The sequence below is a fragment of the Mauremys reevesii genome, linkage group 2, assembly GCF_016161935.1.
Source record: "Mauremys reevesii isolate NIE-2019 linkage group 2, ASM1616193v1, whole genome shotgun sequence".
NCBI classification, from domain to species: Eukaryota; Metazoa; Chordata; order Testudines; family Geoemydidae; genus Mauremys; species Mauremys reevesii.
This window is the reverse complement of record NC_052624.1, coordinates 176,218,647-176,235,884: the sequence shown is the minus strand read 5'-3', so window position 1 is coordinate 176,235,884 and position 17,238 is coordinate 176,218,647. Positions and strand designations below refer to the sequence as shown.

The 17,238-nt window shown below is 37.3% G+C and overlaps 1 protein-coding gene across 11 annotated transcripts in view; it reads right to left on the bottom strand.

Moving 5' to 3' along the window:
• HIVEP1 (HIVEP zinc finger 1) overlaps positions 1 to 17,238 on the bottom strand; it is a 180,392-nt gene that overhangs the window by 4,067 nt on the left and 159,087 nt on the right. For all 11 annotated transcript variants that reach the window (XM_039522225.1, XM_039522227.1, XM_039522229.1 and 8 more), the window contains one exon: positions 265 to 776. In XM_039522225.1, the coding sequence (XP_039378159.1) occupies positions 265 to 776 (512 nt within the window). The remainder of the gene's footprint in view (positions 1 to 264; positions 777 to 17,238) is intronic.

The window sequence follows — 17,238 nt, the reverse complement described above, 5'->3', positions numbered from 1 at the left end:
GGGGGGGGGGGGGGAAGAGGGGCGGGGCGAGGGGGGTAAAAACTAAGTGTTTCTATATTATTACTATGCTCCTGCACTTGCAGATTTAAAAAAAAAAAGAATTCCATCAGTCTGCAACAATTGTATGAAGAATATAAGGAAAGAAACCAGATGGCTTTTAGAAAAATCACCAAAATAAGGATAGATGTTTAGCTCCCAATCACAGCTCTTGAGAAGCATTTAAAATACAAGTCTCCCTTCTCCCCCTAAATTGAATACTCTAACCTTTGTAACAACGGTAGCTGGTGTTGCAGAACTTCCCAAAGCTGCTGCTGTATCTGGATAATCTACAGACATCTGATGACATGGAGATCTAGGAGAAGGGCCCGGCGAGATGGTAAGCTCTATACTTGTTTCCTTGTCTTGTATTTTCTCTTCTTTTGCTTCTTGATGTGCAATTGCTATTGGTGACCTGGAATTCCTGCTGTCTGATTGCAATGTACTGAGTACAGTCATCTTTGTAAGTAGTGCTTTAGGTAAACCATCCATAGAGTCTGTGTGGACCTCAGCAAAGCAGTCTGTAATTCTGATGTCTTCATCAGCACTTGTGGTCTCCTGTAGGATGTTTCTAGATGGATGATGTTGAGGGCTGGCTGTAACTGAGGGGGTTGTAGATAGGACTGATTCAGCTTGGCTGTCTTCATCATCATCTTCATTGTCATTGTCATCATCCTCCGGGCCATCAGAATCTTCCACATCAAATCCTGATCGATCGCAGCCAAACTTTTGCTTCTCACCTGTAAAATAAGACCCAATACAAAAATTAGAAAAATAGTTATTCCACTGAAGACCTAGCAAAGTTTTTTCTATCAGTTATCAGCTTTGGGGGAATAGGTCAAGACAACTTGATATCATTTGAATTGTAATGCTGATACAAAACAGAATCACAAATGTCTATCACCCAGCACTCAAAGTACAACACAAGTGCATCAGTTACTTTCCACTACTAAGTCACAAACAACCAAGGGCTCTACACTTCCATTTTCCAAAGTATATCATTAGGCACACTTACGCTAATCCTGTATCTTTTACTTATACATTTTTCTCATGCCTGTAAGACTGCAATTTCCCCCCTTAAATCTTCTCTATATAAAGTGTTTCTTTTAATAAATACTTATTTTGCAGGGGGGAGAGGAATTGGTTTCCTGGTTCATTAAGTTTCTAGTGATAACAGATTTGTTTGCCAAGCTTACCAGTGGGATATTCTCAAGTTTGTTACTGACTCATAGGTGGGCATCCTTGCAATTAGTATGAATCACTACTACACAATCTTTTGAAAGAGACCAACAAAAAAAGAATGGAAAGTGCTAGTCAGAAATGTGTCTAGTTAAGGGGCAGGAGACAGTAAAATTGGATTTTACCAGAATTCTTCACTTTAAGAAAAAAGTGGTTAAAGCATTATTAATATCAACCAAATGTACTAGGAGTTAAATGACAACTAGTGCACAAAACAGCCCTGATTCTGCAAACACTTAAGTAGGCGGGTAACTCTATTCACATGAGAAGTCCCATTGACTTTAAGTCTAAAAGCTGAACAGACACCACTGTCTTTGCCCATCATTCAGAAATCAAGCTCTTAATCAGTTTTAGTTGGTAAATTAAACTACAGATATTCTTTTGGGTTTTTTTTGGTATCATATCTTGGGAAGAGAAGAATTTTCTTCAGTAAACAGAAACCTCATCTGTTATATTTGATTCCAAGCCAAACTGGCTGGATCATATTTGACAAAAGACGAACTGCTTGGATACACTAATATTTTATTTTATATTGGATTAAATGTCAGTCTGCTGAGCTCTCCAAAGAAAATATCAGCACAAAACAGCATTTGACTCAGAAAAAAACCTAATATTCAAGGATGTTTGGTTTTAGTGTTAAAATTTCAAAAAGAGCCTCTGTTTAAGGGAATTTACACAGACAACTTACTGTCAAGATGAATGACTTATGAAAAAAAAAATCAGACCTTAATAAGAATTAAGACCTACCACCATTACTCTATCCAGCTATGAAACCACAAACAAAACATGCATCACGCAGAAAAACATACAAATTGAGTTTTAGGTTAAAAAATTGTATCATTAGAGCTACCTCTCAACATGTCAAGCCTTTATGCTTTTAAATTAGTAGTAGGATTAGGATATGGAAGAGCTCTGAGTCCTTAAATAATTCTTTGTGTAATGATTCAGCCCTTGCATCCTAGACAGTAACCTGTGCATTAGAAATATAATCTAATAAAGCCACTTTAAATCTACCATGTCATAAGAATCATGTTAGTGGAAAAGTTTGATTACGTTTTAGCCAGTCTTCATTTACAATATTTACCTGAAGACAAAACTTTTCTTCAAAGAGGAAAAAAAATCGTTCTCGAAAAAATTAATTTTAAAAAGCCCATTCCTCAAATATGCTAAATAGAAGAATAGTTACGTACATTATTAATCAGTAAACACACATTTTATGGTTTTCCTTTACTTTCTCATCTCCAGTTCCTAAAAGGATAATAAAAAACTTTGCATAATTAATTTAAGGGACAAAAAAATCCAAATGAAACAAAACCACATCCAAAAACATACATTTAGGTTCTTAATTGGATCCATCAGCTTTAATGCCACTACAACTATAAGAGAGACTTTTTTACATATGATACCTCCAGAGTGACCTATGACTTTCTTTATTTCTGACTTTCATCATAATGTGTGGGTCAGTGATTTTTGAAGTTTTTGGGCTTGGGACTCAGTCTGGACTCTCTTTTAAGTAGTATCCCTTTGGGGGAAGAGAGGGGGGAATCGTACCTGTCTAGGAGATGCATTATTCCTGTACCAACATTGCATAAGTATTCTTTGAGGAGTCATACTGCTTCTCTTATTCTCCCTATGCAGAGATAACCTTTCCTACAAATGTTGGTGTAAACTGTATTTGTAAGTCCTTATAGGTAAGTAAATCTATCTGAATTAATTTGACTGGATCCTCACATCTATGCAGCAAACAAAATGAGAGTCAAATAAGCTTGTCTTGACTATGAAAAGTGGTAGAGTTTAGGATGGCTTTAGCTCATAAATTCCCCAATTGCCTCCAATCTCTTAATCTGACTTAATATCTAGGTTCCCTGTCTTGTCCAAAATCCCAAGATATTTTTATTCATTTCACAGATTTCTCAAAGTAAGATTCCCTCTTACACTGGACTCTCGCTCTTGCACACAAATATTTCTATATCTTCAGATTCTTATACCTAGGCGAGTCGTCCCCCTCCCCCCCATTTTCATATTATTAAATATATATTACAATTCTTCTCTGACTTTACTAAGATTATAAGGACAGGACTGTCCTTGTTCTGTGTTTGTACAGCACCTAGCACAACAGAGTCCACGACTGGAGCTTCTATGATGATACACATCACGAATAACAATCTGATGAGAATATATAAAAGACCAGTTTTAATTATAGTCTACATTACTCTCCAAAGAAGAGATGTGTCCTCATTTTTTACGGTTTTTGCAATCTTCTCTATTATAACACTATTGTTTTAAAATATCATGACATTCAAGTATTGTGAGCCAGGAAGATGTGAACCAAGAACATACTTAATACATAAGGAAGAATTCAAACTTTCTTTAAAAAAAACATTGAGGAAAAACTCTATTTAAAATTGGTGCTTCTAGTACATAAATTCCCACTGTGTATTGTGTAAAGGCAAGGAAGCGGTCAGTTTCTGGATTTCACCCTTTGAGTTCTTTCTTGGTGTAAGCATTCATACCTGTGGATAGCTGATTTGTTCTGGAATATACTGATCACTATATATACACACATATATTAACCTAATACTACTTTCTATGACCTTCCTTCCACCCCACCCCACCCCACCCCACCCCACAACTTCAGTGGCAAATACTGTCAAAACCTTTGACTCAAAGCCTATTGCTAATTGCTACTTAAGCTTTCTGCCTTCAGGGGATAAGACAAAATACTTCAAATGAACAGCAGTAGGAACACCAGTGTTTTAACTACACACATTTTAAGCTTTTGTTATTGAAATACTCTCTTTTTAAAAACAGACTTTAAGACTCAAAAGAAATTGTCATACTATAGCTCTTCAATTTCCAGTGATAGAATTATTGAGGTTGCAGTAGCTTATGGAACTGCACACAGATGTCTGCAGAAGACTGTACAAACTATGGTCTGGATCCTGCAAACATATAGACAAAAAACCACCTTCACATGTGTAAGTAGTTCTCAAAAACAGTTGCAGAGTCAAGCACCCAAAGTCTAGAAAATGCCAGATGTAAGGTTAGCTATTCTATCTGTGGTTGTGCCACAGACTTCCTATGATATATTGGCCATAATGTATATGTGAACTAGGGACAAATTAAGTCTCAAAGAGTCTCTGGCTATGGCTACACTTGCAAATTTGCAGCGCTGCAGCAGGGTGTGAAAACACACCCTCTCCAGTGCTGCAAGTTGCGGCGCTGCAAAGCGCCAGTGTGGTCAAAAGCGCTGTACGTTATTCTCTCTCCCAGCGCTGGCGCTTTGACTACACTTAGCGCTTCCATAGCCTCAGTTTAGGCTTTTCTTAACTTTTGAGTGCTTGACTTTGTAACCTTATCATGCTTTTAATGTAGTATTTTGTATGTAATTATTTATTACTATTAATTAGCATTAAAATTGAGCTCTCCTTCCTTTGCCTCTCCATACCCCAGTGCTACTTAGGAAGACTCAGACCCCACTGCCCAATGAATAATTTAAAAAAAAGTAAAGCCAAGATTTTCAAAACTAGATATTATACATCCAGTTATGGGGGGAGGGATAGCTCAGTGGTTTGAGCACTGGCCTGCTAAACCCAGGGTTTTGAGTTCAATCCTTGAGGGGGCCATTTAGGGAACTGGGGTAAAAATCTGTCTGGGGATTGGTCCTGCTTTGAGCAGCAGCTTGGACTAGATGACCTCCTGAGGTCCCTTCCAACCCTAATCTTTTAAAGTGTTGACCTTTAAAACTTCCCTAGCTCTTTTTTCCTCCCAGCTCTCCCTATCCCTGTCTCTCTTTGAAAAGTGTTTTTTTCACCATTCTGAGTAATTTTAAAAGATGGATTATGTTGGGGCGGGGATGGATTAGGATGCTACTCCCTATCCACTCTTAAATGTTTCAGGGAGGAGGGGAATTTGAAAGCAATTTCTGCAGGCTTCCACTCTGGCCTGGTCTTGCTGTGAATGTAGACTGCGCATCTACACCGATGAATGCCAGGCAGATGACCTTTATGAGAGGTATCTGTCGGTGGAGTCCCTCAGAAAGCAGGTAAGAGCTGCAAAAGGAGGTGGCTTGTCTGCGTAGCAACCAGGAGCACAAGGTCTTCATTGACAGGACATATGTGGAAATCTCTGGGACAGAGGATGCTAGCCAGCTAAGGATGACTACAGCAGCACCAGAGGAGGAAGGAGAACTGGCTCTTGCAGGGGAAGGAGACTGTTGGCCACGTCAGGCAGTAGACAGTGGTGACCAGATGCTCAACACAATTAATATTAACAAGGGGGGTGGGGAAGGGAGGAATGCAAACAAACAGTGAAGAAACAGGTTAAAGAATATTTAGATAAGTTTGATGTATTCAAGTCAGCAGGGCCTGATGAAATTCATCCTAGAATACTAAGGAACTAGTTGAAGTGATCTTAGAACTATTAGCACTATTATTCTTTGAGAACCCAGAGGTCTCAGAGGACTGGAGAAGGGCAAACATAGTACCTATCTTAAAAAAAAAACAAAAACAAAAAAAACAAGAGAACAAGGATGACCCTGGGAATTACAGATCAGTCAGCCTAACTTTGACACATGGAAAGATACTGGGACAAACTATTACGCAACCAGCTTGTAAGTGCCTAGAAAATAATAGGATTTTAAGGAATAACCAGCATGGATTTTTGAACAACAAATCATGCCAAACAAACCTAATTTCCTTCTTTGACAGGGTTACTGGCCTGGTGGATTGGAGGAAAAACACTAGATGTGATATATCTATATTTTTAGTGAGGCTTTGACACAGTCCATCATGACATTCTCATATGCAAACTAGGATTATATGGTCCAGATTAAATTACTATAAAGTGAGTGCACATCTGGTTGAAAGACAGTACTCAAAAAGTAGTTATCAATAGCTTGCTGTCACACTGAGAGGACATACCTAGTGGGATCCTGTAGGGGTCAGTCCTGGGTCTTATATTATTCAATATTTTAATTAATAACTTGGACTATGGAATAGAGAGAATGAGTATAAACTCTGTGGATGACACCAAGATGGGAGGGGTTGCAAGCACTTTGGAGGAGGAGAGGATTAGAATTCAAAATGACCATGTCAAATTAGAGAATTGCTCTGAAATCAACAAGATGAAATTCAGTAGGCAGTTGCAAAGAACTACACTTAGGAAGAAAAACTCAAATGCACAACCACAAAATGGGTAATAACTGGCTAGGTGGTAGTACTGCTGAAAAGGATCTAGGGTTTATAGTAGATCCCAAATTAAATATGAGTAAACAATGTGATGCAATTGTAAGAAAAGCTAATATTCTGGGGGTAGATATGACACTCCTGTTAAGCAAAACCTGGGAGGTAATTGTCCTGCTCTGATAGGTATGGTGAGGCCTCATCTGGAGTAATATGTCCAATTATGGGCTCCACATTTTAGGAAAGATGTGGATCAATTGGAGAGACTCCACAGGAGATCAACTAAAGGATAAAAGATTTAGAAAATGTGAGCTGTAAAGAAAGGTAAACATGCCCGGTTTATTTTTAAGTCTTGAGAAAAGATGACTGATGGGGAAGGTGTTAAGTGTTCAAATATGTTAAGGGCTGTTATAAAGAGGATGGTGATTAATCGTTCTCCATGTCCCCTGAAGGTAGGAGAAGTACTAATGGGCTTTAATCTCCAGAAAGGGAGATTTATGTTACATATTAAGGAAAACTTTCCAACTATAATAATAATTAATCCCTGGAATAGGTTTGCAAGGGAGGTTGTGAAATCTGTGTCTTTGAATGTTTTTACGAACAGGTTGGACAAACACTTGTCTGGTCCTGCCTCAGCACAGGGGGTTGGACTTGATGACCTCTCGAGGTCCCTTCCATCCCTCCATTTCTATGATTTACTCCCTCTTGTGGAGTCAGGGGCACAGTGGTTTAGTTTTTCCATAGGAATAAATACTAGCAAAAGGAGGAGTGGGGTGAGTGGTGGAGCACAGTGGCAGGTGGTATAAAAGGTAGCGGGAGGAGGTGAAAAGCTTAGGTTGCCAGAGTTTCTGTGCACATATGACTTACATGAGTGCTTTCACCGTAGTCAATGCTAGCATCTCTGTGTTTTGACTGACTGAGCTCCTAAGCATTATTTAAACATCTGGATTCCGACTCACGCTTTACTTTTCTCTACATTAGTATGCCTGCTGGGTGCTAGTGCTCAAGTCTCATTTCTTTTCGTTTGTTCCTATAATTAAATCTCCAATAAAAAGAATATTTTAAAACAAAGTGTGTTCAATGGCACAAGTAACAAAGCGAAAACATTGGCAGGGTTTCCCAAATGGAGAACATCTGCATTATTAGATTAGAATTCATCTGCTTTGGGTTTTTTAGGTGCAAGTCCACAATAAAGGTAAAGGAGTAAGATTAAGCTGAGAGGTATCCAGCACACAGGTAAGCCTGGTTATTTGATGCATTAAGCACATATTTTAAGACACAGAATTTTTTAGATCAACTTGCAACTTAGCTTTAAGGATATATTGTGATATTTAAGATATACATTTTGTACTTTAAGTATGTTTTTATCAGCTGCATTATATATTGCAGAAGCTTTGGTTTGTATCATCACTCTGAGGTGACTACATTGATGTGCACAGAATATATCATTATATAAGGACTAAAAGCAACCCCAAGTAATTAGGCCAAAATGCCCTACTTCATTATGAGAAATTACCTTCTCTAAACACACATTTAAAAATAGTATAGATCTCACAGGGAAATACTGTTAATATAGGACCTAAGCCAATATTTTGTAAACTTATGCATATGCCTCAATCTCCCATCATCAAAAAGTGGAACAAAAAAGGGGGAACCATGTAGGGGACACTGATTCCTTAAATGCAGGGCTTAATGTGGGGATATCATACCCCCCCAGCCCTGTTTCCCATTTCTCTCCATCATTTGAGTTTGCCAGCTTCTGCTTAGAAGTGTAGACCTAGAGCCAGAAGCTTGCATTATAATCAACCTGACAGGGATAAGTGTGGTTCCATTACTCCCACACTGCTTTCAAAACACCAGATGAAAAAAAAATAACTCAAGTTCTTTTGGCAATGCAAAAAGGAACACTATGCTTTATATCCATGTGTGCGTGATCACTGCACTGATAGGTCCCTGGGCTTTTATAATTAATGAATGCTTGGAGTATTATCTAATATTAGTGATGTTACTTGTGATAATGTCTGACTCTACAGTTTCTGCTTTCTTCTTACGTGGAGGGGAAGAACCATGAAGGTTACAGGTTTTTAGTAATAAGGTGCAGTCTTTGGAAGAGATGTCAAACAGAGGCTGTGACCACTTATTGTATCTCAAAGAGCCTATGGCACCTTTTTTGCAAGCTGAGGCTTGTTAACCAAGATGTCTTGGTCCAATTCCAACTTTGATAATTGCTTTCTGCCTACTTAAGTTCCCTGTAAAATTTTAGTAGGAAAAAAATATTATTTGCTTGCTGACCTAAGTTCTGTATAATACTGTTATTAAATAGTTGATACATCAGAAGAGCTGTTTGCATTTTGCTGTGGATATCAGTGTAAGTTTGTAAAGCAATATAGGATCATTAGAGTTGTTATAATGATTGTGTTTAAATATTTAACAATTTGCTTAAAATGTTTCGGCACATTTTGTCTTGGTCACACAATAACCAATACAAGAATCCAGCTTAGTGAAAATAGTGTCTACTACAGCAAAAAGATTTTTTCCCCCCTTTCTATTTGGAAAACATTAAGGATGTTTGTGTAAAGCTCTCAGGATAAGTGAAAATTAAGGTTTCATGCACCCTTCTTAACTCTTCCCTCTTACATGTATGCAGTTTGACTTTGTCTAATTATGTGATTTAATATTCTCTCAAAGACAAAAAAATGATACATCCCTCTAACATCTTAGATATGCATGGGTAACATTCCACTATGTTGTACTACTGTATTTATGGGTCCATGCATCATTTGCATGTGGGAGACAGGAACTGAATGAGGCAAGGGATCTTATGGAAGGACAAATTTAATTGTATTTCCTGACTTAACTGTGCAAATCTAATGGTCTTTAAGAGGTTTTTTTCTGCAATTGAAGTTCCTATGTATTTTACAGAAGAAAAAGGCTCTATCCTGCTCAATGTCAAAAATTAATAAAGCAGATTCTCTTTATTGATAGGGTGGCCTGATCCAAAGCCCACTGAAGGTAAACATGCATGCATTCTTCAGTCTGGCAAAGGAGCCCTGCTCTTTTCAATGTGTACCTCAGCAGACATAGATGTTCACTGAGCACCTGAGTTAGCCTCTCCAGATGTGTTTCCTTTGCTTAGAACACTGGTGAATGTGCCTAAAAACTAGTATCCAAAGTTCTGCAAATGCTTATCCTGGGATTTTCAAGCACTAATAGCTTTGCAAATACAAAACTAGTTTTCAGTCTAACTTTCCACAGCTCTTCTGTTCTATAGTTTATTTCCCAGTCAAAGTTCTAACCCCACCATTTTAGCACAAAAACTGTTTAAAAAAAAATCAACCTCAAGAATATTTTATAATGGCAAAAACGTTTGGAGAGGGGGAAAGAGGATGTTTTGTTCTCCCTCAAAAAATGGCTTGAACCACCATTTTTCCCTCAAACATTTCCAAAGAATGTTCTCCTTAGGCCACAAATGAGACCTGAACCTTCTAGCCAGATAAATGAAAATTTCAGGAAGTTAACTGCAAACAGCGATTTAATAGAAAACCACTGACATAACTTTTCACTGTAGATTTTCTAGCACTTCAGCTATAATCATAGTTAGTAAAACTGAGTTTTAATCCTACTTATTGAAGTACACTAGTTTATGGGTAAACCCTCTTGATTCATTTTGTCCTTATGGCCTTGGCCTGCCAATCAGATCAGTATTTTTGACCATGGTATTGATTAGTTAGTTGCTATAATGGCATTTTACCTCCAAGAGGGAATGAAAAGGCTTAAAGTTCCTCAGCACAGCAGCATTAGTTGGAATTATTAGCATCTTAGGGTACGTCTAGACTACCCACCGTATCGGCAGGTAGCGATCGATTTCTTGGGGATCGATATATCGCGTCTCAGCTAGACGCGATATAGCGATCCCCGAAAGCGCTCCCGTCGACTCCAGAACTCCACCAGTGCAAACGGCGGTAGCGGAGTCAACAGGAGGAGCCGCAGACATCGATCGTGCGCCGTGAGGACGAGAGGTAAATCGATCTAAGATACTTCGACTTCAGCTACGCTATTCACATAGCCAAAGTTGCGTATCTTAGATCGACCCCACCGCCAGTGTAGACCAGCCATTAGTATGTCCATTACTGAGAGAGCCTAGGGCTGACTAACTCCAGCCCCGCTCTTACCAGTTGAGGATGCTACAAACTATAGGACTGAGGTAGATAATACTAAGCATTTCTTTACACACTTTTGTAAGCCCTTTATTTATTTTAAATATTTTTCTGCTTGAATCCTTATTGTATATAGTTGTTTAAAATGCTGTTCATTTTAGTAATAATATTTACATGAGGCATCACAGCAAATGTTTTCATAGTCTAAATTTATAATTTTTCAATATTTATTCTGATATTTTCAGAAATAAACATGGTGTCTGATTTGACTTTTCAGGGCCTGGTCCTACAGTCATGTAAGTAACTTCCCACTGACATCAAACGGCAAAGTTCAGGGGCTTACAACTTGACCATATCTGGGTAAATTTTCACGGGAAAAGTAGAAGACCCAAGGACTATCCCCCTGCCAAATTCTAAGCTCCTGCTACAAAGCAGGGAGGCACTAGAACTCTTCAAAGAAACAATTGGGGAAAAAATACAATTTAACATTAGCATAACTGCAATTTTTCCTTAACCTCATTTTTTAAAAGGGCAGAACTGCTTTTGCTGAAACTTTCCAAAATTGTTCAGCTTGAGGCAGAGGGCAAGCATGGAAAATTTCAGCCCACATGGCTACGTTTGGCAAAGTTTATATGCAACTGAAAGCAGGGAATTATAATTGAAAATGTTAGGAAATCTTAACTACAAGTGTCAGTAACGGCTCTGCTTATGAGAGACTGAAGGTACTTCTTACTAGCTGAATAATATCCTGGGCTGATAAACATTTCTACCTGCAGCCTTGAGTCTATTTCCAATAAATGTATCTGCACATATTTGAGGTTAAGAGTGTTACCGTCTTGCAATGGACATCTCAAATGCCAAAAAGAGACAATTTAAAACTACTTGGTGGAGAGCTTTTAAAGACTTACAGGTAGATGTTAACAAGAAAATTATTAAACAAAATTAGCACCTATTTCTAAATTTGATGGATTACTATTTTTTAAAGTAAACTCACAGGTTTACTTTAAAGATTAAATTTTAGTCTCTGCTCATTACTGTCTGACAGACTCATAGTGACATCTGCTGGAAGAAACTTAAGATCCTCAGATGAGCAGCTGCAGATGTTTGAACCTGAAATTACGTAAAAAAAGAAAAGCTTATGGCTTCTCACATTCTTTTCTTTAAACGAGAATGTTATTCACATATAATCCTGCCCTGTGTAAATCTTGTATTATAAATTACCACTAGCCACAAACACTCTATTTCCAGGTCAGAGGATGTAGAGTTAGAACGCATATTACATACATTTAAGCCGAGCAAATAATCCTGTTAATTATTATTTTTAAAAAATCTTCCCTGGAAAAGAAAAAAAGGTCAATTTTAGATTCTTCTAGATTATCAGTAATATATTTTTACTGAGGTTTTCATTTATTTTAACCTTTTCTATGCAGGTATGCTAAGAATGCAGAATAAAACAGCATTAAACTAATCCAGAGCCTTGAAAATCAGTTTATGAACTACTGTGATAAATGACACACTGCTAATTAAGTTGGAAAAATCTGAACTTTAGAAAGGCTCATGTAATATTGTTTGAAAACTACAATTCCGTGTATATAACATATAAAAATATCTACATTACAGTGTGGAAAGCAAGAAATATTTTTAGGATGAAAGCTTTCTGCATAGAAACTGCTCACAAATTCTTCTCATCACTGGAGTGTATTGCTAAATAACTTGTATAATGCAGCTGGTGATTTACTTAAGACTGCAAACTCTTACACTTGTGAGTAGTTTTATTCAGGCAAGCAACCTCATTCATATGCACTTGGCAGGATTAGGCCTAGAATGTTTACAGTTCAGAAGAGATACAAATTCATCTTATTAAAAAGACTGAAAAGTAAAAACAAACATGGTCTAAAAGGATATCCCCAGTTGGATTTTGTCACACTAAATGGTTCACTTCTGCTGACAGCTGAATTCAGATATTAACATTCCTTACATTGTAACCCTTGGGGACAAGAACATTCCATGGATCAGAGGATGAAAGGTAAAATGACATGGGGATGGTTTAGAACACAAAAGGTGAAATCAAAAAGTATTTACTAATACCCAAATGATGACAAAACCAAATACAAAGAACACTGTTAAAAGCTCTGATCCCACAGAGTCTTACCCAGCAAGGGGGAATCTCACTCTCGCTCTCTTCTAATGAGCACTGTAGTCCTGTAAATTCTTAAGTGTAATGACTGCAGTGTCTCAAGTTGTTTGAAAAATGGATTGCATTAAGTGTGTGCACACAATAAGGAAGTATCTACAACAGCTTTCTGTTCCTTTTTCTATATGCTGATATTAAACTGTGTAGTACTTCCAGGTGAGAATCAACCTCTTTCTGATATTAGCTTAAAGAACAGGGCTACTCATACTGGTATCAGTGCTAGTATTAGTAGGATAACATACGTAGTAGAGTTTCTTTAAATGTCAAACCCTAATTTCAGCTGATTAACCCGAGGAAAAACCTACTGAGTTTTATTGGAGACAACAGCTTAGTTAAGTAGGCATCAACAAAAGACTAGACATGTATACGACCAATAAGAATATGCATTATTACCTATGCCAGAACAACAAATTATAACATGAGACCTATAGACACCCTGCTGCTTCAGGACATAAGCGAACAATTAATTGCCTAAGGGACAGATGAAATTTCCTCTATGACCAAGTCATTTCACAATTGTCCTTTCCTGGATTTCTTGCACCTTCCTCTAAAACAGCTGGTATTGGCTGCTGCCAGAGGAAGAATATTGGGTTAACTGGACCATTGGTTCCTATGATATAAACGTGCCACTTCTAACAATCAGTCAGCTCTTTGAGTAAAAAAATAAAAGCATGCAAAGCTGTCATTTATTAAAGTAAAAAACAAACAAACATTTGACACAAATAAAACATTCACCATTGAAAATCAAGGTGGTGGAAGGTGAAAGGATCAAATACTGATGTTAGGTGAAATCAGATGATTTACACTTCTCCAAAGATAATAAACATGATTCAATCACTATAAAAGTGCAAGCATAATGCCATAGTTTAGATGTATTCGAGTATCAGATCTTACTGTGCGGCATAAGCATTAAGTTCTATTAAAAATAATTAATCAATTTTAAATAGTGCTGCAGTATTATACACATGTAAATGTACATGCAAGGTGAGGTGATAATCTTTTTTCCCCAACTTAAAAATGGTACTGTTAGTAAATTCTATCTTATTAAGCACACGATACTAAATTATTTAGGGTAAAATTTTCAAAAGTGCTTAAATGACTTTGGAGTCCAAGTTCCATTGGCTTTACATGGTCAGTTACTGTAAACGAACGGCGCTAACTCAGGTTAAATATCAGAGGGGTAGTCGTGTTAGTCTGGATCTGTAAAAAGCGACAAAGAGTCCTTTGGCACCTTATAGACTAACAGATGTATTGGAGCATAAGCTTTCGTGGATGAATACTCACTTCGTCAGATGCATGCAGTGGAAATTTCCAGAGGCAGGTATAAATATGCAGGCAAGAATCAGTCTACAGATAACGAAGTTAGTTCAATCAGGGAGGACGAGGCCCTCTTCTAGCAGTTGAGGTGTGAACATCAAGGGAGCAGAAACTGCTTTTGTAGTTGGCAAGCCATTCAGTCTTTGTTTAATCCTGAGCTGATGGTGTCACATTTGCAAACGAACTGAAGCTCAGCAGTTTCTCTTTGAAGTCTGGTCCTGAAGTTTTTTTTTGCTGCAGGATGGCTACCTTTAAATCTGCTATTGTGTGTTCAGGGAGATTGAAGTGTTCTCCTACAGGTTTTTGTATATTGCCATTCCTAATATCTGACTTGTGTCCATTTATCCTTTTATGAAGGGACTGTCCAGTTTGGCCGATGTACATGGCAGAGGGGCATTGCTGGCACATGATGGCGTATATTACATTGGTGGACGTGCCTCTGGAAATTTCCACTACATGCATCTGACAAAGTGGGTATGCACCCACAAAAGCTTATGCTCCAATACATCTGTTAGTCTATAAAGTGCCACAGGACTCAGAGGTTAAAGACTCTTATTTTGTAATAGACAGAGGTGAAGCTTAATAATGTGGTTCTTGAAAAGATGTCATCTAATTTCTTCCACAGAACAACATAGACCTTTAATAAAACAGAGCAAATGGATTTTCAACAAGACATAGGCTCTTAAGTGACTCAGGCACTTTTTAAAATATTACCCTCAGTAAACAGAGGTAAATATCAAGTATATTTCCCAATTTCCCACCTCTACTGGAGATTCTCATATTAATTTTAAAATGTTTGTTTCATATGTAGTTTTGCTTCTGTTTTTGCTCTGGATCAACAAGAACACAATAAAGGCTGAAGAAAGCGGCTTTGGAAAAGAAACAAAAGGAGGTGAGAGATGCACACCAACCATTTACTACTTTTGCATGCCCCAAGGGGAGAGTTCCTGTACATTCTTCATGAATTCAGGTGGAGTGGTTACATACATCAAAGTAATTCTCTCTCTTTTGTTTGGACAGACAAAGACTAGAGAATATTGATGAGAAATAAAACTTAACAACTGTAAAAACATAAAACTAATAAAGGGTTTAAAAAACCTATGATGAAATAGCAGCAGTTAAATGTGCAAGCAGAGAAAAAACTTGGCATATAATCAACATGCATTTATTTACTGATGCAATCTTAACACCTTACAGTGCATACCCAAAGCTCACAACCTTGTCCAGAGCCCTGCTTTTAGAAGGTACTATATGCTTGTATAACGCTGACAGACCCTGCTTGTCAGCAGGTGGGACTGAACCTGAGACCTCTGGAGCTTAGTGCATGAGCCTCTATCACATGAGCTAAAAGCCAACTGGCTGTTAGCTAAGGCTATAGAGCAGACTCATTTTCTCTCTCTCTAAATGGTCTCAGTGCCACTAGATGGGACAGAACACCACACTCAGAAGATGTATGGGTTACACTTGCATGTACTGGTACACAACTCCAACAGTAAAGATATGTGGAGTCAGTTTCTTTAAGGAGAAACATTTTAATTGTTCCCCAAAACTTGCATTGTTTTCTCCGTAGAACAAAGAGCAAAATATACATGTCACTCTACAATATACAGTACATACTACTACTAGGGTAAATTTTGATATACATTAGAACTTTTACAGAGATTACTGAAAAAATGTTCAGGTCAACTTACGTCCGGGACATAGATATACATGAAACACAATGACAGATCCTTGCTATGTCTCGTTAAAGACTGGGTATCAACTTTTCTTCCCCGAAGAGACATAAGCACTATCTATCTGGGTGCTTTGTTTTCTCTTGGTATTTGGGCACCTATTAATGATTTTAGCAGTTTTTGGCAAGTGGACGCTTCAGATCAGGCTAGGATTTTCAGAGGAGCCTAATGGAATTAATGTCTAAATCTCAATGAATTTCTTTTTTTTTTTTTAAATCCCAGTAAATTTAACTATAGCATTTTAGTAATTTTCTTGCAAAAATGTTGTGCCCTAATACATGCTAGTGAATTACTATGTAATCTGTTATAATTAAAATAATAATTTAAAAATAACTTAATTGTCCTGAGTACTAATGATGATTGTAAATCCAAAACCATAACGTTACTACTATAAAGGGAGATATTTAACAATGCAAACATAAACCTGTCAATCACTTAATTTTTTTCACTCTAGTGAATAGAACATCCCTGGTCACCTATACTACAAAAGGCCAAATGAGATTATGATAGCTGCAAAATGGTATTTAAAAACAAACAAACAAACAAAAACATTTCCGCATTATTTTATTTTTTTAAATTTTGTGTGGAAACTGAACATTTGAAATAAAATTGTTCCTAAGTGAGAAATAGATGTGAATATGTAATGGCAGCATATTTTCTGTGGTACTTGTTTTTGTACTTCAATTACTAAGAGGACTAATTCATGAATTTTGTTGTCAAATAAGTAAGATTACCTTGTTTTTTCCTTGTCTTCAAAAGGAATAAATCAATTTGTGCTCAGAAAGGGCAAATGCCGCTTCCTTTGTACTTAGAACATTACTGAGTCATACCAACTGAAGAACATTGAGTCACATTCTCAACATTATTAAGAATTAAATTCAGGCTGATTCACTTAGTCTGCTATTGGTTGTCAAGTGGGAGCATGTGAATTAATCTATTACCCTTTCTTCTTTCAATAAACTCTTCACCACTTTTCTCTTTAAAGCCTCCTCCACAATCTAATAAATTATTCAATGTAAATATGAAAAATATACCGAAGACAAAAATATGTCTGATCCTACTGCAGAACAGATGGGTGGGCAGATGAATTTCACCACTACACTGATGAATTTCCAGAGCCAAAACTAAGTCCTAAAATAATGTCCTGTTTTACCTCTCAGAGTTGGCTAGTGCTAGTGAACCAGCTTATTCAACTAATCAAAATCTGCAATGTCCCTAATTCTCCATTTCTGGAACACACTCAAGCTCCTACCTTCTTCCAAGGGCAGCTTTGAGTGTCTTAGAAATATAGGATTTGGTTCAAATTTTATCAATTGTTATAAATGCCTTTTACTGATGTTCACATTATTATCGAAAAAGTAAAAAGGGTGAAGGTAGAA